General features: G+C 45.3%; 1 protein-coding gene across 7 annotated transcripts in view; it reads right to left on the bottom strand.

The window, feature by feature from the left end:
- The window catches only part of chd6 (chromodomain helicase DNA binding protein 6), a 110,851-nt gene that overhangs the window by 3,656 nt on the left and 82,732 nt on the right, over positions 1-24,463 (bottom strand). For 3 of the 7 annotated variants that reach the window (XM_027279691.1, XM_027279690.1, XM_027279689.1), the window contains exons 20-44: positions 23,571-23,735; positions 23,294-23,473; positions 22,945-23,055; positions 22,158-22,360; positions 21,532-21,612; positions 21,239-21,357; positions 20,573-20,732; positions 19,972-20,061; positions 18,955-19,058; positions 18,605-18,734; positions 13,872-13,950; positions 12,899-12,956; positions 10,913-11,288; positions 10,612-10,820; positions 10,036-10,133; positions 7,727-8,563; positions 7,313-7,567; positions 6,601-6,907; positions 4,472-5,947; positions 3,504-3,655; positions 2,982-3,248; positions 1,077-1,721; positions 626-865; positions 378-518; positions 82-186 (exon numbers count right to left, since the gene is read on the bottom strand). In XM_027279691.1, the coding sequence (XP_027135492.1) occupies positions 82-186; positions 378-518; positions 626-865; positions 1,077-1,721; positions 2,982-3,248; positions 3,504-3,655; positions 4,472-5,947; positions 6,601-6,907; positions 7,313-7,567; positions 7,727-8,563; positions 10,036-10,133; positions 10,612-10,820; positions 10,913-11,288; positions 12,899-12,956; positions 13,872-13,950; positions 18,605-18,734; positions 18,955-19,058; positions 19,972-20,061; positions 20,573-20,732; positions 21,239-21,357; positions 21,532-21,612; positions 22,158-22,360; positions 22,945-23,055; positions 23,294-23,473; positions 23,571-23,735 (6,588 nt within the window). The remainder of the gene's footprint in view (positions 1-81; positions 187-377; positions 519-625; positions 866-1,076; positions 1,722-2,981; positions 3,249-3,503; positions 3,656-4,471; positions 5,948-6,600; positions 6,908-7,312; positions 7,568-7,726; positions 8,564-10,035; positions 10,134-10,611; positions 10,821-10,912; positions 11,289-12,898; positions 12,957-13,871; positions 13,951-18,604; positions 18,735-18,954; positions 19,059-19,971; positions 20,062-20,572; positions 20,733-21,238; positions 21,358-21,531; positions 21,613-22,157; positions 22,361-22,944; positions 23,056-23,293; positions 23,474-23,570; positions 23,736-24,463) is intronic. The other 4 variants (XM_027279694.1, XM_027279693.1, XM_027279692.1 and 1 more) reach the window with 4 other exon arrangements.

Genomic DNA, 24,463 nt, shown 5'->3' with positions numbered 1-24,463 from the left:
TCACTTAGTCAGAGATTACTCCGTGTTAGAAAAGATTTGAACAATAACGAGTGACTGTGAGTTACTGTGCGTTATACTCACAGAGTGTTTGACCACATCAGCCCAGTCTGGAGCTACATAGTACTCCGAGTTGGCATCCAGCCACCTGGACAGTTCCTTTATGGCCGGAGCCATAGCACCACCAAGCTGCAAGTCGGGAAGACCGGCACGATATTACAACAACGACAGCATGTGGTTCATATTTAGGAGTTTTTCTGCTTTCACTTTTTCTCTCAGCTGAACCGTATCAACAAAGAAGTTAATGTGAATGGACTGATGTTCATGTACTCTGTGAGTGTGTGTGTGTGTGTGTGTGTGTGTGTGTGTGTGTTTTCTACCCTGCGTCCGGTGCCTCTGTGCACAACAGGGACCCTCTCCTCTCCCGTCAAAGAGTTGATATCCAGCTTGGTGGGGTCTTTGCAGCGATGCCTCCTCTGCTTAGGACGCTCCACGAAACCGTGTAACAGACCTGCTCCAGACTGAAGAGTGGGAGACAAAGAGGACATAAGACAGACTCAAAACAGATACTGGCAGGTCCCAGGACTCCTTGCTGGACCCGAACAACCAAACGAAGCATCAGACTCACGTGAGCGAACGCGGGGAGATCCATGCTGTATCCCGGATTCTGTCTCAGCCACTCGATCAGACCTTTGCTGGCCGCCTCTCTGTCGATGGCGATGATCTCCGGCTGAGGAGGCGTTTGGGTCGGGGTGGGCGTAGAAGAGGAGGACGGTGTGGGTGGTCCGGCGGGTCGCTCTGAAGGAGACGGGGACGGCGAGGAGGTGGAGGAGGAGACGGAGGAGTGGCTGATCACCTCCACCCGGCCCTGCAGGTGGACAGACACACACACACGCACACACAGGTGGAGGTGTTTGCATCGTTTTTGAAATTCTGAGGAAGGGAAATGGATTTTCCTCTCGAATCTTATGACTTTTTGTTTTCCCATAATGCCCCGCGTGTGGTTTCTCCCTCTCACACTGAAGCACATACAACATTTACAACCTGAACACTGACCAGGCCCTCCTCCCTCTACCCACCTGTGTCTCTGGGAGGTGCAGTCCTCTGCCCTTGGTGAACTCAGAGTACAGAGCTTCAACGTTTCTCCTCCTGCCTCTCCTCCTCCTCAGTGAGTCATCTCCCCTCAGGCTCCCGTTAACTATTTGCCCCGTTACAGGATGGATGAGGCCGGCCTGCAGTATCCCGGCCATGTCTATTCCCACGGAGCCTGTCAGCGGCGCTGTGATGGGGGGTGGCGGCGGCAGCTTATGACTGCTGCCAGCACCGGCCCCGTGTTGTTGGCCGATTACCGGTGCAACCACAGCTTCTCCTGCCCCGACGCTGCTGGTGGTGCTTATTTCTCCGGACGACTTTGTTAGATCAATGGCCGTTTCTTGCCAGCCATTAATCAACATGGCTCCGGTACTCCGGTGTGAGGGCGGGGCCACCACCGGAGCAGCACTGCCGGAGCTCGTGGTGACGGCGGTATGGCACGACGTTGCCGATTTCCCGGCTAAAACCTTGGCGGCGGCTGCAGCTGCGGCAGCTTCATAGTCGAAAGACCTCCGACCTCCCGCTCGTTTGAGCTCGGGGAGATAGGGAGGAGCCACGAGCCTCTCCTGTAAGAGAGGCAAGGAGGTGAGGCGCCAAGCTCCGCGCCCGCATGCCCCGCCCCGCTGCATGTACTGTCAGGGTGGACAGGGTGGGTGAGGGGTAGACAAGAATGGGAGAGAGATGATGGCTTTGTTAAACATACATATGGACTGAGACACAACACACAGTGGTGGCTATCAACCAGACCTGGGTCAAACCGTGAGCTCTTAATCTGGATTCTCCTCTTGGTGCCTGGAGGAACCTCCAAAGCTTTCCTGGTTTGAAAGTCAAATAAGTAGCTCACAGTCCCTCTGTTCCCTGGTCTGTGGTGTGCTACATTTTGTCTTTGGATGTGCAGATAAAACTCAACAAAAATATAAAGATGACATTTGTTTTTGCTCCCATATTTCACGAGTTGAAGTAAAAAACATCTAAGACTGCTTCTCTGCACACAAAAGCTTTATTTCCCCTGCTTACAGATTCTGTGTTAGCGAGCACACAAGGTAATCCATCCACCTGACAGGAATGGCATATCAAAACGCTGATTAAACAGTACGATAATCGCCCAGCGCTGTCACGATAAAGGACTCTAAAATGTGCAGTTTTGTCTTTTATTAGGCACTGAACTGAGGCTGAGCTACAGATAGCAATTATTTTTTCTCCTGAGGGTAAAGTCACGACCCGCCCCGCTCTGCCTCTGACTGGCTTACCCAGATATTTCAACGAAAACAAAAAGGTCCAGCCAATCAAATATGAGACAAACGTGTGCATAGGTGAAAAACGTGAGCAAAAACGTGTGCCTACATTTTTGTAGAGTGTAATTTAAGTGTTTTTTAAAACTATATGCTGGTTAGAGAAAACGTTTACAGCGTGACTACCTGCCCAAGTCTGATATCAACATGTATAATATCAACAGTACACATTACAGAGACAGGGAACTGTACAGAAAGCAACAAAGCGATGGTGTGAACTAGAGGTGCCCAGTGCGATCTGGAAAACCTGCTCGACGTCTCTGTCTTCTGTTGTGCCTGAACAGCGACGTGAAGTTATTTTACATGTTGAGCCATAAATCTAACAAAGATACATTACAGCATGAACATGTAAAAAAGTATATTTACTTTAATTTCTCATGATATGTACATTTGTTTTGTTTCTATTGACTAAAAATAATAAATACTCTTTGTCCTCTAACACTATTAGCACTGTCAGCAGTGCAAACTGGACACCACTTGTATGAACCATGGCGTGACATAGTGGAGATAAATGTGGACAGATGATAGATGTACAACAGAGGGAGTTCATTCATTCATTCAGTCAGTCAGTCGGTCAGTCGGTCGGCGGGATGTTCTCACCTTGGGTAGTCTTGTGAGAGGGGGAGGGATGGAGAACCCGAGCGCGGGGCTCGCCTGCTGAACTCTGGCTTGACCCGACACGGTGCTCGCGGCCGTGGTGGGGAGAAATCCCTGTGTTCTGTGGTGCTGGTGTTGGGCTAAACTGTTGGCCAGGCAGGAGTTGGCGGCCAGGGAGCCGGGCGAGTCGTACTGCTCGCTCGATGAAGGCCACTTCCCCTTCAGAATGGCGTGGCAGATGCTGTCCAGGCGGTTGATGATGACCCGGTCCTACAGGGGAGCGATACAACAGCACAGGACTGAACTACTGATGCGAAGAGGATGATGTGCAGGGGTAGGCAGAATCTGAATCTGACACAACTAGAGGAAGAAAAACTAAAAACAAAAAAAAGGAAACATTCTAGAAACAGACACATACTTTCTTCAAGAGGGTTAAATCTGGGGCGACTGGATTTAACCCTCTTGAAAAAAGATGACCTGGATGACAGAGAACCTTCACACACTCCTTGAATGACAGCACGGTACCTTCGGCCACTCGGAAAACGAGTAAAGTGCTTTCTCCTGTAACAGCTGAGCGATGGTCGGCTCCCTCGTGTCGTGGAGGCTGTCGGGAATCTCGCAGATGGAAATGGGAGCTGCGAACCTCGGGCTGCTCACGTAACCTTCCACCACGGTCACTGTGGAAGAGGATGACGGGTTAGAGCTCGACATCGTCATGGAAGGCTCAATATCACAACGGAACATTTTAATACTGGATTTAATGGATGTCAAACATTAGCTGCTCATCACTGAAGAAATCTCTAAAAACAGAGATTCATGCACTGATACCATCCAAGCTGGACTGCCAACTTAACAAAGGCATCTCTCAGGCAACCGTTCCCTGTTTACATCTAATTAAAAAAGGCTGCAGCCTGAAAACGAGACCACCCCACTGCTCTTCTTTCATCCTTAAACCGGCGTCCCGTTCCCAAAATTCTTCTAGTTTGCTATAAATCTCTCCACGGTCTCACCTCGACACATATGACAGAACTTCTCACCCCCCTACAGAACAACCAGACCCCTCAGGTTTCTCCCACCGTGGCTCGTTGGTACAGGGTGTTTTCATCAGCAGCTCTGGAGTAGCCTCCCAGAGGCCATTAGACAGGCTGAGTCTGTTGATGCTTTTAAGACGTACCTGAAGATCTGCTTTCATTCTCCGGCTTTCATCAGTGTTTAAAATGTGTTTGTTTTTTTTTACTCTGTGTCTGTCTGTGTGAAGCACTTTGATGCAAAAACCTGTTAGCTTTGAAAAGAAGGGCGTGAAACTTTCTCCCTGGCAGGTGTGATGGGTCATCACTTGCTGCCGTTTTATAGACTAAGAAATAGATTGGATGATTAATCAATAGATAAATTAATAATTACATTTCCCTACCGTATCCTCTTTTTTTAAATCAGTACAAAGACACATGACATTTTGAAAACATTGGCTAAATTAGTCTTCGGCGTGTATCTACCTGGCGTAGTCGGCCTCTCCTCCTTCACTTGGCCTTTCACCACCAGACTTCCCGAAGTGTCCACCAGCCCGTCGACCTGCTCCAGCTTCGGGGTCAGGACCGTGCTGTCCGCCTCCAACAGCTCTTGCTTCGTCTCAGCTTTGATCTCGGGTAAAGCTCTGAACTCGAGGCCCTCTGGCTTGGCCTCCGGTTTGATCTCAGAGCTGTCCGGGTAGGTTGTGAACTCCAGACCGTCTGGCTTTGTTTCCGTCTTGAGCTTGGCTCCGTCCGGATAAGCGACAAACCCGAGAACTACTGGTTTTGCTTCAGGTTTGATTTCGGCGCCATCTGAGTAGGCTGCGAACTGGAGGACTTCAGGTTTACTGTCTAACCTCTCAGGCTTCATGGGAAGGCTGAGATCTTCAGGTTTGGTCTCCTGTGTTTCTGGTTTGACAGGATAGTCTAACTGCTCGGCCTTGGTCACCAAGTCTTCTGACAAAACAACGTAGGAAAAGAATTTCCCATGTTTGACTTCAGAGCTGTCAGGATAGACGTCCTCAGCAGTCTCTGTCTTGGTCTCTTCTACCTTGATTGGCAGCTCCAGTTGCAGTGGTTTCTTCTCAGCGCCGCTGTCTGGTAAAAGAGAAAACTTAAGATCAGTTGGCTTCGTGTCAATACTGTTTGCAGGTAGAGTTGGGGCAATTTTGATTTCATTTTGTTCAAGCAGATTATCTTTGTTGTCCTGATGAAAGGAGAACGTCAAAGCTCCATTCTTACAGTCTCTGCTGCCATCGGGTAAAGTCAGATCTTCACCTGTACCTTGAAAGTCGTCCTGATCCATGGAGACTTCAGTTTTGACTCTGCCGCTCTCTGAGGTGCTTTCATCGGACTTAGACGCGACCCTTGGGGATGAGACGGAAGCAGAAGGGCAGGAGGGTTGTGCGTATTCAGAGTAAATGCTCTCTAGCTCCATCTCATTGGGTTTGGCGTTGAGCTGTTTCACAGCCTTCTCTGCCGTTTCGTCACAGGGTTGAATCATTGGAACGTCCATGAGAGGAACGTGATCCATCCCACCTTCGGAGATCTCGTCCACTTGATCCGCCAGATCCTCTCTGGAGTTTTCTGGAATTCCTCTCGCGTGAACAAACTCCTCAGTTGCGTTCCCCATCAACGTATCGGTGTCAAGAGAGTTTTCCATCGTCTCTTCCTCCACTGTTTGATACAAAATCAACCCATCCACTTCCTCCCCAGGCTCTTCAATGGACACTGGACACCCAAGGCTACCCTCCTGCTCCAGCTTCCCAAGATAAGGGTGCACGTCTTGCGGTAACTCCTCTTTATGCTCTGCTTGGTCAAAGCTCTCCCGCAGGTCTTCAGACAGTTGGTCTGAAACCTCCATCCTCTCGTCCTGTTCTTCGGGGCCCGGCTCTGGTTCTATCCCGTCCATCTGTGGTACCTCCATAGGTGTATTCAAGACTCTCAAACTTTGGTCTGCACCTGTGAGGATAAACCATCGAGATGTTTGTAGTGTCTGACAAAGTCAATCGTGGAAACGAACCATGGCTGTGTTGTCGCCAAAGTAACACATTTTCAGGGCCTGCACATATTCACCCTTATGTAGTTAAGCAGCTACTCCAAGGAGCTCGATAAAGTTTGTTGTATTTCGCTTTTTATGACCCTGATATATCTTACAGCATTTAGATTCTTTAATGCAACCATCAATTCATCTTTAAAGCTTAAAACGCATCCAAAAACTTTTATTTAGAAGTGAGTCAACAGCTGTCACCCCTCCTTCACACGTACTCTGAGACTTCAGTGAATGCAGAAGAAGCTGTGAGGAGACGTCTGCCAAATCTTGTGTAATAAATTTTGTTGCCTAAACCACAAACAGTTCATCAAAATCTGCAATGCAAGGAAAACTTTAAATCTTTCTGCACGCCTCGTCCAAAGAGAATTTGCAAATGTTATTACATATTACATATAAACTATTTGCTTCCTACTTAGGTGGGCAAGCTACCTTGTCACGATCTTGACTTGGTCTCTTAACTCTATACACTATAACTCTATACTGGTCTTGGTCATGACTTGTTCTCGGTGTAGATGATGAGTTTTAGAATAGATTATAAAGACTACCAGATTTTCTGGCATACCTTGGTCTGTCTCACACTCCTCTGCTTCCAGACTTTCTTTGTTCTGCTCCGCGGTCACCGTCGACAGGTCTTCCACTTCGTCTTCCTCCTTGTCGTCAAACTCGAACCCAGCGCCTCCTTCCTGGCCCTCTCCTTCCTCCACAGGATTGGTCAGGCTCTCTGCGACATCGGAGTGGCCCAGCCTGTCCTGCGGCTCGTGGGCAGTGATGTCAGACAGGGAGAGGGGAGGAGGCGGGACGTAGGGAGGAGGGGGACTCGCCGACAGGTCGGTCTGATCCGCGCTGGGTTCCTCGCTCACGCCGATGTCCTGGACACACAAAACAAAAGCGTGATTAGCGTGGTCTTCTTTTGGTCCGGTGTTTCCTCTCACTAATCAAATATTAAAAGCTGTTGCATAATTCTAAGAAGGTCTCAGAGCTCAGCACATCATAATGTAATGTTTTAAAATTTCATTTTAAAATGTAAAAAGCCATTCAAATATATTTATTATAGTTCTCTTGGAGTGGAATGACCCTGACAAAAGTCAGCCACAGCTGAAGTGGATGCTTAATGCCCTCGTGACAGATCCGTTGAATATCTTTACTAAAAGATTAACTGAGGGGATCTCATTTGAATTTCAATTACGAGTTTCAGTCATTTTGGTTTTAATTTGTCTGCCCGACTGATAACATTACTACACAGTGATAATCATTTACTCTGTTTCTAATCTAACCTTGAAGAGCATGTAACTCGAGGACAGCGGCTCCACGGAGTCTCCCGCGGACGGGTGGGAAGGAGAAGATGAGGGCGGGAGGCCCAAACACTCCTCCAAAGTTCCACCTTCCTCCTGCCCTCTGTCTCCACCCTGTGCCTCCTCGTCCTCCTCCTCCAGAAAGCCAGCCTCCAGAGTGGAAGGACCCAGGATTGGATCGGATTCATTGAACATGTGGTGAGCCGGGCTGGAGTGGTCCGTACCGTCCCAGGGCGCCTGCAGGAAAAGAATGAAAGATGATGATGCAAGACAATCAAGATTGAATCAATAATTAAAATAATCCTTACTTTTAGATGTAAACACACAAGCACACATACATAATTCACCAGGTCATTACTTATGAATGAGCATGCAGATTTAAAGCACAGCGCCTACCTGTAACTGATCCAGCTCCACTGATGGTGCCATCAGGCCGGTTTCCTCCGAGGAGCCCTGCTCGCCAACAAGCACGTCACTCCTTAGCTTTGAATCGAGGTCTGTTCCCCCGACGCCGTACGAGTTGAGCATGCTTTGACCTCCTGCAGCCGAGTTGAACGGGAAACCGTTGAGTGCATCTTTGGAGGCCTTCCCTCCGTGTAAAGCATCTGCCGACATGGCGTCGTGGTGCAGCGAACCCAGCTCCAGAGTTTCATCCAAGGGAGGACAGTCGAGGAAATCTCCCCGCGACCCAGCAACTATTCCCAGACTCGGCGAGGAAGAATTGTGGGCATCCAGTGGTGGAGGGTGGAGGTGTGGGTGAGAGGAGGAGGACGAGGAGGAGGAAGGAGAGGGAGCCGATGGAGGCACAGGGTGATGCTGGTGGTGGTGATGATGGTGGTGGTGAGAGGACTGGTGGGGATATTCCGGAGGCTGAGGTGAGTGTCGACCGAGACCCGAGTCGTACAGACAGCAGTGAGGGTGAGGCAGCTGATGAGACGAGGAGGAAGAGGAGGATGAAGACGTGATGCCGGGATGAGTGGCCAAGCCCGGATGGTGAGGGTGATGACTTTGAGGATGAAGATGAGAGGGGTGTCCCCTGACGTAGTTCCTGTGAGCCTCCAGGAAGCTCAGCTGGGGGTCGTTGAGGATGTAGAAGTCGGTGCGGCTCAAGCCGTGGCGCGCCGCCCCGATGAGGAGGTCGCGGTCGTGTTTGCCAGACTCCCACCAGACCGGGAGGTAGAGGGAGGGGCGGCACAGCTGGAGGCGGTTCGAGATTAAAGGGTGACGGAGAACCTGAGGAAAGGAAAGGAGTTATAATCCACCGTGTTGAACCGCCATATTTCTACAGAAACCCAGAACAGACAAACTAAACACGGCCTCTAGATGGGGCCTCAAGCATTTTACGACCAGCGTAGCTTCTCCTCTATACTCAAACGAGTGAAACGGAGCCAACTGCACTGCTAGACGCCACTAAATCCTGCACACAGGTCCTTTAAAAACATCAAGGGTAACCTGTCTGCACCAGGTTTGCTTTGTTTATTGCACATTATTGTATTTTATTATTTAAACTACACACTGCTGAACTGGAGATCACTGTAACACTCTTCCTCTCACTTGGTATGTCTGCACGACTGCTCACTAGGTCAAACACACTACCTCCCGTTACTATATTTAGACCTGTTCACTGGCTCCCTGTTTTGAAATCTTTATCTCACTTTTGTTGAGTTTGGCACAGTCAGGCGGCAACTACTTTCACCCATGCTCGCCAGCTCGCTCTCTCAGGTCAAATATGCTGCGTTTTCTTCCTGTGCCATGCGTCAGCCTCAGGATCAGCGATCAAGCTGTGGATTCTTTTAAAAAGCAGCTAAAGACAAAAAGGCGTACGGGTAACCAGATGCTTTTATTGTGCATGTATTGAGTTTCACTTTTATCATACTGAAATAAAGTTTTGCACTTTGCGTGATCAATTCTTCTCCTACGACTTCTTGCTTTTTGTGACTTGGCATTATTCAAATAAGTTTTACTTACTTAACGTCTGTATACGAAATGTAACTGAGCATGTTGGGCCTTCATTTGACATGTGAGTTACACTATGCATGTTCTTTTTTATGACAAAAAAGTTCTATGCAAACTCAAAGTTTGGGTCTTTTTTTGGCCACTATGTCAACAAATCAAATATCTGAATTTGAACAGATAGAGGAATGTGTCCACTGATATAAAAAACATGTTTCCCTCCTGCTCTTTTGCTTTCAGATGAATATGTTTTGAGCACCGGCACTTTCCATTCAGTTCCCATCATGCTTTGGATGATGCAAAAAGGCTGCAACTAAAAAAAAAAAGCAGCGAGTTAGCTGTGAGTGTCGCCTGGTTGTTTAGATTTCAGAGAATCCGAGGCATGAAACATCACGGCTGGATTTCAACAGCTCCTGTTTGTTTCTGTTAATGTGAATTTATGACACGTGACACTCTTAAAAAAACTGATTTCTAGTTAGATTTATGGACGTCTATCTTTACTAGACCTTTATTTATGACACTATAAGAAGAGAGCTATTTTTTAACACAAAGTGCATCAATCAAAACGCCGCAGATAGAAAGTCAAGAGTGACAAATAAGGTTCATCTGTGCATCCATCAACACGTTGACATGAAGTCACCCCCTACGCAAGTCATCTCCACGCGAACAACAGACAAACTTTGAAGCAAACTTCCCGAGTTTGAGCTGAAACAGTGAAAATGACGAAGCTTTTGTTTCTTCAAAGCGTTCACCTGCTCTCTGATCTTTCGCAGCAGCTCGATACGATATAAAGTCCGGGCAGCTCTCTCTTCTGTCAGAGGCTCCACGAGCACAGCTGGATCGACCAACCCTGGAAGAAACGAGAGGGGACGGTAAGCATTGGCATGCAGGCAGCGAGAGACTGAAAGGCGTGAAGGATGCAGAGATGAAGGTCGGGTGAATGAGCTCCACTGTGTTTGTGTGTTTGTACAGGAATGATGAGTTAACACACGTACAGCAGCTTAAAATAGGTGTGTGCACATCAAAATATATATCAAAGGAGTTTTTTTGGTCACCTCAGGATCCGGGGTGTCGTACTACGTACAAATTATAAAGCAAATTTGTGATGTTGGGTAAATAAAACTAGGATTAAAATGAATCCTCCCACCAGCAGGGGTCAGTAATGTTCCCCAGGCAGGACATCAGATCTGCAGCAACACTCCAATGAAAGCAATGACTGTATTTACATTGTAAACCAGCTAGTTTAGTCCATCGTTGATGTTTCTGTCTCTGGCTGTCAGCTTTAAATAACACCTCTCTCTGTGTCTGTGCCCGGCCGTGCACAATACCTTCTTCCTTCCTCGGAGGCAGTTTGCAGGCTGTCCGACACATGTTGACAAAAGAGTTGAAATATCTCTCCAAACTCTCGTCCGTCTTCCTCTCCAGTCGGGCCAGAACTCTGAACTGGGACCAGTCGAAGGATTTCCTCTCGGGGTCGTACACCACCCCGAACGACGACACAGTGCGGTAAAAATCTGCTTGCTCTCGACGAGTCCACCTGAAAACATGATGGAGGAGGGCAGAGATGATAAAACCTCAGCAGCCTCTGATAGTATGTGGATTTATCGGTTTGTCTCTTTCAAACATTACCTTCTCTGCCACTCCAGAAACAAAGGGTCGGGCTCTGTGGCGACCACAGAACACCTCCTCAGCTCTTCACCCAGTTGCCACGCCAGCGGCCCCCCCGTGTGATGACCAGTGTGAGCGGCTCCGGCTCCTCCGATCCCCATGCCGACGAGGCCGTCGTGAAGCAGGTAGTCGTGCCTGAGCATCGGCTCGCGGCGCAGGGTGAATCGCTGGTAGGCGTTGATCAGCCGTCGTATGCGCGCCGTCAGGGCGGGGCCAGTGGGCCAGAGGGGACGGGCTTGGACAACGTGGAGGGCCGCGACGCCGGTGCCTGTTCCCACTGTCGTCGTGGTGACCAATGTTCCATCCTGGCCGCACAAGTCAGCTGACATTTGGGAGTCTGCGGGGAAGAGTAGGCACCATTTTCTAGCAGTTTGTTCCATGATTGCAACTTACTTGCAAACACAGAATCCAGATATTAAATAAAAGCCTAATCAAATCCAGCTTGGTCCTGAATAGATCATTCAACATATCCTCAAATTCTCGCTGGAAGTCGCCCGTACGCCTGTTCTTGGACTGTAACTCTGTGCTCCACATTTGAGGCTTTACGTGTAAATCAAACACTGCACACTATTTGACCGGGTTTCCCTCTGATGTCCTCCTGCTGCTCCGTATCAAGTCTCTGTGGTTTACAGAGTTTCCTGATGGTTGCACTCTGAAACTGCAAAAAATCTAAATTGCAAAAATACCCATTTATACACAGCGTTGCTTTAAACGTACCTGCGTGTTCTGAATACTAAAAAGAATAAACATTCCTGTTACGTTCTCTCGTTTACATCACGACGACGGGTAACAGCGTATTTGTTGTATACAAGTGTGGATGTCTTTCCCTTTCTGTCTCCAGACTGGCGTTCAACAATTAGATGTCTATTGAATGTTCCCACTGAGACAGTGAGCTCTATTAAAAATCAAAACTCATTTCATACATTGGATCAGCCCCGTACTCTGGAGAGCAGTAGTGTAATAAAGACTCGAGCTAAAAGGTGAAATGGGTTTACATACAGTAGGAAACATCGCGGGAAGACACCTCTTGGACTGAATGGAGGGGGAGGTGGAATAGAGAGACGTTATATCGTGTTGTCTAAAGGGATATCTGACACAATACAGAAAAAAATGAAAATGAAATTGCCTTTAAGACCTGCAAATGCCACACGATTATATATATACAGCTTTCTGTCTCGCTGGTGGCTCTTAAAGGGTCAGTTTGGATTTTTGAAGCTGGGTTGTATGACGTACTTCTCCCAGTCTGGAGAAACCAACAGGAGGACCAGCAGGAAAGCTAAGCAATGCATCGCTGTGGACGGTGGCAGCAACAAAACATATTTTGGCCCACTTAAAAATTCAATATCAGGTCCCCTTGAACAAATTATTAGGAATATTTTCGCCACTTTCCTACTGGAAATAGAAGCATTTATCTAGACCCGTGCTCTCCTCAAAGCCACCACACTCCTTTGACAAAAACACAAGAGTCGCTGGTCAAACTTTGCGTTTTAACACATTAGTTAGGATCCAAACTAACAGTAGTTCCTGCAGATCTAGGCAGCGTCAGACCAACAACTCCCGTGCTGTGTTCTGTGTCTTGTCAAAGGAGTCTGGCTGCTTTGTAGATGGTGATACAAACGTTTCAGTTTCCTGGATCGTCTGACAGCAAAGGGAAATTGGTGGCGGGCATTTAAATTGCTAAAATACATTTTGTTGTTGCCCCCCCATCCACAGCAGTACACTGTTTAGCCTCCTTGCTGGTCTTCCTGTCTGCTCTGCAGTACGTTATACACTGAGTGCGGATAAGTATCTCATACAACTTCAAATAACCAGAACAATCTCTTTACTGTAAATGTAAGCACGCTTCTCTGTGCTAATTAATTAAGAACATTTCCCCCCATGCAGTGTGCTGACTTGGCATTCGTGATATTAACAAATATGTTTATGTAACTGTACAGCATGTCTCACCTGGACCTGTGCTGTCAGGCTTGTCTGAGGTATCTGTGCTGGAGCAGGTTTCCTCTCCCTGTGATTCAAAGACGCGGAAAACACACAGATTAAACACAACAGTAACATTACGATTCACATTTTTAATTCATGTATGCACAATCAGAAATATATCATATCAAACGTGTTTTTAAAGCAATAAACAAAACGTTTCATAGATGTGACTAAAATGAACTTGGAATTACTAAATTAAAGCATAGAAAAACAACAAATACAATATTTATTTACAGCCCATTTTCCTACGCAAAACAAACAAACAAAATGTATAATCAGTGGTCTGATGAGAAGAAACTAAAACATGAACTTCATCACCTTGTTTGTTTTGGTTTTTCCTCAATTAAGAATCTGATCTTTAAGCACAAAACATTTGTAAAAATTCATGTTCGGGATTATTTGTGCCGGATTCATGTTCACTGGCTTCACATTTGATACAAAATGACAAGATGATTGAGGTGTTACATCTCCGACTGCAGCTATAACCTCTTTCATAAGAATTTAATTAAATTCAGCAAAAACATCGGTTACCTGAGTCTTATTTCGGTTCTATGATGTTTTAAAGTTACTGCAGATAAAAATAAATGTAGTTTTTAAAAAAAGACAGATCTTAATAATAATTTTTTGAAAAAAGATACCAGAGATTATATTTTACACATCGTCTGTTCTGGTATTAAAAGTGATATGTATTAAAATGCAACATTAACTCTGCACAAAATTGTTTTCACAGTACGTAGAGGCCACACGGTTCTGTTTTCCCATCAACTAGAAGGGAGCTGACGTTTAAAAACTCCCAGAGGAAATTTGAACTATCACCACACAAAATTAGAATTTTTATCTAAAGACACTGAGGGACGCGACTGACGCGTCCGTCGAGGAAATAAGGTTGTTTGTTTTACGCGAGAAAGAGAAGAAGAAAAGAGAAGCATGTGTTCTTCACCTTGCTGCTCTCGTCTCTGTCCTCCCCTCCGTCAGCTTTGCTCTCAGCGTCGTCCTTCGCCTCCTCAGTTTTGCACACGCTGTCAAAAGAGAGAAGCTTTAATGACACAGACGTTAACTGACCGAGCTCGTGAGTGAGGGCCACACGCGGAGCAGAACAGAAAACAACAAAGGGTCTAACAGACTGTGACTTGTAAAAAAACGGATTGAACATGAGACAACAGGGTAAATTATGCTGTGGTTTGTGAAGAGGAAGAGTAAAAATGTCCTGAAGCACCACAAAGATGCAAAAAAGGAAAGATTTGCACATTACCATAATAAGAATAAGAAAGCAGCTGAACATGACAGGACGTCTCTGAGCATTCGGCTGATGGAAAAGATGAGTTAACACAATAATCAAGAAATGTCATCAAGTTTTTAAACCACAGCAACGTGTTAATGGGATGCAAGAAGGACAATAGATTGTGCTTTCAGTCTTTGTTACTGTCAAATATTAAAAGCTTTATAAGATATAAACATATAATAACTAAATTGCATCCAATCCCCAGCTCTGGGAGACATAAAAGCAGCTGAGCAGCTTGAATCTGTCTTTTTCTTTTTGTTCATCTATTGCAATACACAAACAGTCTGCAGCTCCTCCGAGGGCTTTCAAAACACCGGCAATAACCAGGCTGGTTCTTTTAATATCTATAAACTGAAGTGTAACAAATGGAAGAGAAGTGCACAGCCGAGTGTGTTCCTCACACAAAACACAAAAACTGAAAAACTTTGTGGATAAACGCTAAAAAAATAAACTCACTCCTGCTCTCCACATCAAAAGTCTTCATTTGTTGAAATGTTGGATTTTTCATCATTAGGATTATCCCTTCATTTAAAAAAAAAAAAACTGATTCTTTTTGGGTAATTGCTCTCCAGGCTGGATTTAAAGATGTTAAATCACTTTTTAATCCACTTTCTTTTCACGTTTCACAGAGCAAATCGGTTCAGGAGGAGCTTTGTCGTCACTTCTCTGAGCTTTGCCTCGGAGACGACAAGTCTTTTTTTTATTTTTCCTTCACAGAACGCCAACGGGGTCGATGTGGTTTGAGAGACGTTGGCGTTTAATGATTCTGATCTCTGCCTCTGCTGCTCTCACTTTGACTGTTTAATCTGTCTGTGAATCCCCAAACTTTAACAAGTTGACCCTTTAAAAATGTCACTCAATCGTGAGTACTACTTCTTATTTTAGGCTTTTTTAACGACGCATACTGTCGTTATCATTTATTTATTTTATATCTTCACTGTAACCTTTTGCACCATTATGTCACGGCTATCTGTACTTTATCTGTTTTACTGTTATCTGCAAATCATAATGCCTTAATACCTCCACCTATTTATGCTGTCAGTCACACCAGTCACTTTATTGTCATACCTGCTGCTGATATGTACCTGTTTACCTAATTCTTGCACTTAGTAGTTTTTGCTATAGTGATATATATGTATATAGTGGTATAGTGGTAGTTGTTGTGGTGGTTTTGTTGTGCATGTCTCTACTTGTTTATTTATGTGTGCACACTATGGGGGGCTTGTAATCTCATTGTACTTGTATAATGACAATAAAGGCATTCTATTCTATTCTATTTAATTGTGAAATAAAAGTGAAATGAAAATCATTCTACATCTCACGTATGCACACTTCGATAAAGACCGACGGTTTTAAAGACTAAAAGTCCAAATTAAAAAACTGTTTTCCACACACCCTCTTGTGGATTCCACAGCAGCCACATTTACTACAGCCTAGCCTCTGAGTACACAAATCCATCCTCATAACATCCCCTCTTCTGTGGATTTGTTTATTTATCCCCATCCTGTTTTTGAACCTGTGCGGGAAAGCCTGCCGACTTAACGTTTTCAGACTAGACGATCGCCCTGCCACAAAAATGCTTGCGCTCAGCTGGGAGGCAGCTTCAGGTTGAACAGGTAACAAAGCGAATGACAACTTCAATTACCTTCAGGAAGAGGATCAAAGCTTCCTGCGTGTCTCATCTTCATACCTCTACTGTCACCCAGAGCAGCAGCACCCAGAAAATACATTTCCCACAGTACGGCTTCCCTTTCCTCTATTTCTCTGTCAATTATCTCTGTCTGCCTTGTATGGGTTCTTCTTGCAGGACTCGTAAGTAGCAGAAAAATGACTTGTGAGGCTGGTTTTCACAGTTCATGTGAGGAAAAACCGGATACCTTTTAGTGTTCAGTGGCAAAAATTAAATACTTCATGGAAATACACCAGGAGCTGCGAGTGCCCCGTTTACGGCATCATCGTTAAAACAAAGCCTTTGCATGTATATTTGTATTTCAGTGTGATCATCATCTACTGCTCCGCACGCAGGATGTGAAACCGTGTCGACAACAACAAACATGGCATCAGAGAGGCCAGGATGTGTTTTTCGCACCAGTGTTGACGCCTGCTGTGAACGCTACTACTGAGAGAGTAAAAGAAGCGACGACTGGGTGGAAGGAGGAAGTGAAGATCTGCGGGGAAGCTTGGATGTTCCTTTGATCCGAGTGATGTAAGATGCTCGTTAGATGAAATACTTATTGCTCTCATTAACAACCTGAGTAGCACGCTGAGCAAAGTTGCCCCCACTCGATGTTAAAAGCAAGCCACGCAGTAAAACATCTCCACGGATAGACGACGCTGGTCAGAGATCATGCAGAGTAATGAAGGCAAATAGAGATGAACAGGACTGTAGAAAAATACAGATAAGTATACTCTTCACATTGAAGACAGGCTCAATAAACTCATCATACAATCCTGTTTTCTACTACTGACTGAGAATATTCCTGCCCGTGCCCCTGAACGTCTGCATCAACCCTCTGAGGAATTCGCTGCGTTTCTTAGCAATAAAATTACAACATTCAGAGCCGGCACTACAAAAATGTCTGTATTCAACAAAGCGAACATGAGCAAATTCACCAGCAACTCAGAACCCAGAACTTTCTGAGACTGTTTTCGTTCCCGTCCAGTTTTCTCCACCTGCTCCATCGCTCTTTAGGAGGGTTTTAAACTGCATCATTAACACACCCATTGAAACTGGAGTTTCCCCCCGAGGTCTTCAAAACTTCAAAACTTCGGTTGTGGAGCCTCTGCTGAAAGAAATCCAATGTGTCTGGAATTCTAAGTAAATTAGGGCCTGTATCAAACCCTCAATTTTTAAGCAAGATCCTTGAAAAAGTTGGTTTCCATCAGACAAATAACTTTCTGAAAGAAAATGTTCTCGATAATCGCAGCTCAGAGACTCTTCTCACACAAATAGTTTTGATAGCTTTGAGACTTCGGTTCAGTCTTAGATTGAAGTGCTGCGTTTGACACAGTGGACCATCAAATTCTCTCTGCTTGAGAACTGGGTTGGCCATTATGAACGTGTAGAAACACGCTGCCTTGCCCCTCTGTTGTTCTCTTTATATATGTTGCTTTCATCGCTACGCTGACGATACACGATTGTACATATGTGTTGAGCCAAGTGATGCAGACCATAGAAGCTCCCTAACTAAATGAGGTTAATACAGAAATTGCATCAAATCCAAAACAGACTAACTGCTTAAGACACTTGGCAATCGAATTGTCACCATAGTGACCATCATCTCAGAAACATTGGCACGGTACAGCGATTCCTGAAGATGCTCAAAACTCAACAAATGCTTTAGATACTTTAGACTTCTGCAGTGCACCTTTTACTAGTCTTCCTAAAAAAAAAAGTCCACTGAGACTTATCCAAAACTCTGCTGCTAGACTGCTAATAAAAACAAAAGAATAGAAAACACTTGACTCTGGTCTTAGTGTCCGGCTCCCTGTAGCCTCTAGAATTGATTTTAAAGTCCTTCTACTTGTATACAGAGCTCTGAGTGGCTTAGGACAGGTCTGCATCAAAGATTCTCTATTGTTTTATGTTCCTCCAAAACCCCTAAGATCCTCTACTGCTGTTTTTTTTTTTTTAGTTACTCCAAACCTCACCAAAAGAGACATGAAACAGCACTTTAAATCACATGTGTTTAAGCCTTTTTCTAGCACCACTTCTTCTGAGTCCCACATGCTGTTTTTAAATGATCTTTCATGCCTTTAAATGTATTTTTCATTAGTCGATCTTCCTCTGCAAACGCTGAGCACTTGCACTTACCTGCTTTCTTTTTTGATTTAATTTGTGTCCCCTGTTTTTTTTTTTTTTTAACTGTATGTTTTGCATGAAAGATGCTTTATAAATAAAAGGGTAAAATATGCTGAATGAACAAATGTGCTAAAAAGAGGGAATTAACAGAGGGCCTGAAAGCTCTAAGATCGAACCGTCATCCAACTGAAAATCTGTTGTGGTATATGCACTGCAATATCAACTGATATGACACAAGTCCTGACATGCATGGGCTCAGATCGAAGACGGTCAAAATCTAGTTTAAGACACATATACACAGCGCACACAGTGGGGTCATGTGTGTGTTGTTACATGTTATCTGCATTTTTTAAAAAAAAGGAATATGGTCTGATAGATGGTTCTTTTTATTCTTTTTATTTTCAAATATCGCTTTTTATTATCGTATAAATATACAGGTGGACGGGAAAATGTCCAACACTTCTGCTATGAAGAGGGATTAGTGTGTCTGTGTTGCATTAGTGTGTCTGTGGGAGGCAATGTCTACTTTCAGGTTTTTCTACTGTAAACCTAAACCTGTGTTTGTGTGTGTGTGTGTGTGTGTGTGTACCTGTCAGCCATGTCGGGGACCCCCTCCCCTCCTCCTTGTTCAGCAGACAGCGCTGTGACGTCTGGCATTCCCACTCTCTCCAGGAAACACAGGTCTGGATCTGCACGCATCGCGTTGTACCGCTCGTAGCCTGGACAAGGACACACACTCAGTTAAAACACACAGGTGTACACAAACAAACACACACACAACATGCCACACATACATAAATAACAGATGCTGCATTTGTGAAAAAATAAAGTCCTCATGCAGCCTCCCGTGGGGTAAAGTAAACCTTTTTTTTTACAAAACTACACATTTCTGCTGCATGTCAAGAAACTGTCAAACTGCAAGTTGGCACCAGTCCTCACCGTGTTTGTGGACTCCTATGAGCAGAGACTTGTCAGCTTCTGCATCCCACCACGTAGCTGGAATCTCTATGTAGTCGATGTCGGGTAGTGGCACCTCAAGTTTACTGTCAACACAAACAGACACGCATCCAAACAATCAGTCAGAGCTGTCAGTGTCGCGTCAGGACACCCCGACGTACTGAAAAAAAACAACAACATTCAGTACGAATCAGCAATCTGTCACGGCATTTTGACAGCAGTGTCTCATCACGACGCTTACTGTAAACAAGCGGGGAGGCAGCCAACGAATCAATAAATCATTACGTCGATGTCTTGGCAGATTGTGTCAGAACAGTTTATCAAAATATCAACCGATCATCCGATCAAACCGTCCAATAAAGTTTTATTTAGCACGGCCACTTTCTCATTTTTCAGTAAAGTCAGTCGAACTGTGTTTAAAACTCTACGACTGCAGCAAAGTATGACGTCTCAGCAATCGCCTGAGCCTCCGCTGCTGTCTAGATAACTAGCCTCTAGTGGCTTCTCTTGACACTTTTGCGCACTTCATCACCACTCGCTCTTGTCCGCCGTGTTGACTTTTCAAATGAATAAAATACTCCCGCATCCCTGCCGGCTAGTGTGAGATGAGTTGTCGCCCGGTGTCTTGTGAGAGTTTGCTCGGAGTTGCGTTGCTTTATTTGACAATTTCATAGCACATTCCAGACACAGAGGAAGACGGGATAAAGATGAAACCATATTACACGCAGCTCTCATCATACGGCTTTCTCTCCGTTTTGCTGCTGACGGAGGCGATGTGCGGAGGTGTGCGCCAACTGCTTCACTCGACCTCTCATTGCTCTGCAGGCGTCACCCGGTATTGAAAAGAGACAGTTTATGTCTCACGCCCTGATGTTGACGTCGTAACACGAGAGAAGGAGCACGTGTGACAAGATTTGATGATGCATGAGGCGGCTTATGGACGCCAGAAGGCATTCGAGTTGAGAAATGCTAGTTTAGCACATGGTGCATGCTCCGTACCTGGCAGGAATCCCCTCTAGAGCTTGACTGGCAGCCTCTCCCAAAACCTCCACCTTTAGGTAGTACAACATCCGCACCCTCAGCAGCACCCTGTGGAGAAGAAGACAGAGAGAGAGAGAGAGGAGGTTTGTTTCATAAATGCAGCACAGTAAAGACTGCAGCTCAGTTTTATTCTTTTTGTTTGTCTTTCTGTCGACATTCATTAATAATAATAATTAAATAAATAAATAAATACCCACTGCTCTCACCTGTGCACACGAGCAGAGTAAACAGCTCATGAAAAATAAATGAACAGCTCCAGACACTTAACAAGGCACGCAGCTTTGTTCCGACACTCGTGCTGTCTTTTTAGAACACTGTTGTCTTTTGGCAACTCTGGTTTACAAGCAGCAATAAATCTGCCACATATCAATGATTATTAAATGATTAGAAAAAAGGATCTAGTAGCTGTTTCTGTGCAGCCGATGAATCACACAAGTAAACTTTTCTTCAAGCTCGTTCATCCGGTTAATTCGGTTGTTCGCTTCGTGGATAACCTCGGGGGTTACACAGTAGTAGATTACGGTGACGTCAGAGTTAGTAAGAGGAGTTGTAAACTGACTTGTTGCAGTGTTGTTTGAGGTGTTTCTTGTAGCTCTCATCCTGTAGCACCACCTCAGGGTTACAGTTGACCAGCCAGTCAGCGTTCTTCACCTCAGAAACGCTCAGCTGATTCTTCATCTTCTTCCCCTTCCTACCCCGAGGAACCGGAGCGGATAGACCTGGGACAAACAGAGAGACAGAAGGGGGAGCGATAAATAACTACCTCATCAGCTAATTAGTTCATTGCTGACCATGAGTTTCACATGAACTGAACCGCACTGAAGTAAAAGGTAAACTTTTAATGCTACAAAAACATTTCAGTAGCCAAACGTATCACAGATTTTAACAGAATTTCGATTATGTATATGTTTCCTTCCACGGCCGCGGATATTAGCCGCTGGTTCACGAGACAAGCAGTAGGTGGCACCAATTCTCTCGTCGGAAAAAACAGAAAGAGGGCGCAACATTACGGCAAAATGAAAAGAGTGCCAGTTGAACTGAAACTGGTGAAAACAAAGCAGAAAACAGGATTTTTGTTTCATGCATTAATGTGATGGAGGCTACATCAGATCAATGTTTGCAGAGCCATTGGTGCAATGAGGATGCTGGATCAATGCTGACTAAAGTGGCGTGGTATTAAGTCCTCAGCTAACATTATGATTCACGTTAACAATGAAACGCTAACCAGAGTGATTGAGCAGCGCCTGGTCCTGGCCTTCCTTGGTGGGTGTGATCAGATCCCAGATGAAGCTCTTGATCTTGTCGTCACCTTTGTAGTGTCTCAGGCAGTAAACCAGCAGAGCCCTGCGTCCCCAAAAACAGAAACGCTTTTTAACATTTACAGCAAAGAGCTCATAAACGACGTCCCCGGCTCTGACCCTGATGTCTGCTTGCTTGCTTGTATGAATGGATCGTCGCTGCCTGTAAATCATTTCAGAGTTTCCGTGGGGTAAAATTATATAGAGAGACTTTTCTTACCGACAGATCACCTCCATGTCTCTCTCTGCCAGGTGCCATTTAAACCGCCCGTGATTTAAGATGTCCTTCCACCGACCCCATCTGGACAGACACGGTGAAGAATGGAGAGGGAAGTGAAAATGTAGATAGGGCGCAGGACAGGAGAGAGATAGAGAGATGGGAAATATAGTAGGTCACAGGGAAGGATAGAGAGACATGAATATACATCTTTTCAGCTGAAAGGTTCAACAATAAGTGTGTGATCACAAATTTATTGTCACGTCACGTCAAACCAGCTCGTATATGTACACTTACATACTCAAGCCGACCTTGTAAACAAAAGATGTGAGCTCACAAGGAGCTTTTCATTGGACTACGATGTCAAGGTTTAAGATTCTGGCTGCAAAGCATGAGGGATGTGTGTTCATGTTTATAATTTGTTATGCCAGTCTGTACAAGGACGACAAACTGTGAGCATACCTGCGCACACCTACAGAATAAAACCTCATTTCTCTTCTCTCCAAGTTACTCCTAAAAGGAAATATTCCTTTGTGCTACTTTCTGTAGATTCTTCACAGCTCGCCGGGCCGATGCGATGTGAACGCGCACCAACACGTAAAAGATTTTTCAATCGTCTCGGGTCGTACCCGAAGATGAGCAGGTTCTTTTCGACCCGGAAGCACTCGGCGCGTAGGTACCGGCGGGCGCGCTCGCCCAGGCGCCGAGTCCGACACGGCCGCTCCTCTGAGTCACTGTCCAGCTCCGAGAACTCCATCAGCTCGTCGTCCTCGAAGGAGTTGTAGTGACGGGTCTGCTTCCTCACCCGAGGCGTGTCGATCACCAACGACTCCTGCGTCAGACAGAAGAATTTAGTCCGGATGAGAGAGACACCTACAAACTCTAACATACACATGGCTTCTGTTCACTAGAGGTGTCAATTATTAAGGATTCAAAGCACGAGTCATGGTCCACACACACACACATATACAAGGTATGAAAACAGTAGCAGAGCTTGGTGTGCAATCTGCTTCATTCATTAAGACGGTCCATCTGTTACGTGGGGGAGGAGAGGAGAGGAGAGGAGAGGAGAGGAGAGGAGAGGACATGATTCCTTTATCCTCATTTCACACCCACATTTCCTTCCTGTCCTGTCCTCGCTTTACCAGTTTAGGAGCTTATCTTCCCCGTCCTCCACAGCTCCATTACTCCTCCTCTTCTCCCTCTACCTTCTTCTTACCGTTGCATAATACAAGTACATCTCTTCTTCAGTGGTAAATGTTTGATTTCTTTTCATTTTACCCTTCAGTGTCCGACTTTCTTTGCTCCGTTCTCTGTCACTCTCTTTGTCTTTTCCTTCCTGTTTGTGTCAACCTCACATTTCCTTCTGTTTCTCATCTGCTGCTTTCGTTCTTAAACCCGTTCTCCTGTTTGTACCTTCTCGGATTTGGAGTCGATCTCCACCTCGGCGATCTTGGCCCATTTCTGCCAGAAGTTGGGGTCGTCCAGAGAAATGTCCGTCCTGTTGCCAGATGAGATGAAACTGGCCTGAGGTGAGAGAAACAGAAAGATTCATTCAGCTGAAGGAAGCCGAAGCTGCCAGCTGCTTGTGTTTCCCCACAAACGTTTCCATTTCATGCCAAAATAATCCAAGTGTTCAGTGTTCCTGCTGTCATTTTCTCCACAAAGGATCATCTGGCATGTAGGAAAGTGTTTTTTTAGTAGGACTTCACACATTAAATCAACATGTTATAGTTGTTTTGGGTTTGTAAATAGATTTTTCTACCTTAGCAAACGTGGATCCTTTCCCTTCAGTCTGGATGGTGATGGTCTGAGTTCGTCTCTGAAGTATCTGATCGATGTCTTCCTCGCAGAACTTGGAGCCCTCGTCTTCTTCGTCCATCAGCGCTCCGTATGCTCCTTTTTTCAACAAATCCTCCACCTCCAGCTTCGAAAGCTGCTGCACCTGCAGCCACAAACGGCCGCACCGGATAGAATTAATGCTCTTTTTAAAAATGACTTCTAATCCACAAACATCCAAAGATCTCATCATAAGCTCTCACCCCGTTGAGGCTTCCTTTGCGGTTGATGTCTTGGAGGACAGCTTTGTCCAAACCCAGCTTCAGACTGGCCTTGTCGAACATTTCCCGCTCGTACGAGTTCCTGGTGATCAACCTGTAGACTTTCACCGCTTTGCTCTGGCCAATCCGGTGGCAGCGTGCCTGGGCCTGATATGGAATGGGTCGGGAAAAATATATGAGAATCTATAATGCATTATAATGTATTATTACTGTGCTTGCAGTCGGACCTTGAATTAAAGTCGGTAGCTGAGAATGTAGAAGGTATGCAAGAACCTCATTGTTGTAGATTTTACGGGTCTGAATGATTCAAGATGAATAACTAGATTTCATGACCAAGTAATGAAAATATTACAACACTTTTATCAATAATTACAAGCTCTCTTTTTGACCTTGCCTTTAAAGGATGAACTTTACTTTCTCTTGAATATCGTTAAAGAGATATGACGTTACTTCCATGATTTGACAGCAGGTTTTCACTATTCAAAATCAACTCATCAGGAAGTTTAATTAGAGTGACGGATAAAAAATATCAGGCTTTGTACTAAAATGCGACAGTGATCTTCATATTTACGAGGTCAGCCAGAGGGACAAGGACAGTATTTGTCCCTCACCAGAAATGTTTCATGCGGCAGCTTCAGTGTCAAGAGCTGTCTCACCCACGAAATAAAAACATCTTTTGGAATCAGGTAACGCTTCATTATCTGAGACGGACTCATCCTTTGAAGCACACTCTCGAAGTCTCAAAAGGCATCACAGACGTCACCGCGTATTAAAAGACGAGCAGTCGAAAGAAAGCTTATTCTTAGATCTCCGTCGCTTCATGCTTTGACAACACCGCCCTTCTCAGCTGAACTACGGTAAACTCGTAAACGTGA

The sequence above is a fragment of the Larimichthys crocea genome, chromosome VI (genome assembly GCF_000972845.2).
Source record: "Larimichthys crocea isolate SSNF chromosome VI, L_crocea_2.0, whole genome shotgun sequence".
NCBI lineage: Eukaryota > Metazoa > Chordata > Actinopteri > Sciaenidae > Larimichthys > Larimichthys crocea.
This window is presented reverse-complemented; position numbering and strand designations above follow the sequence as displayed.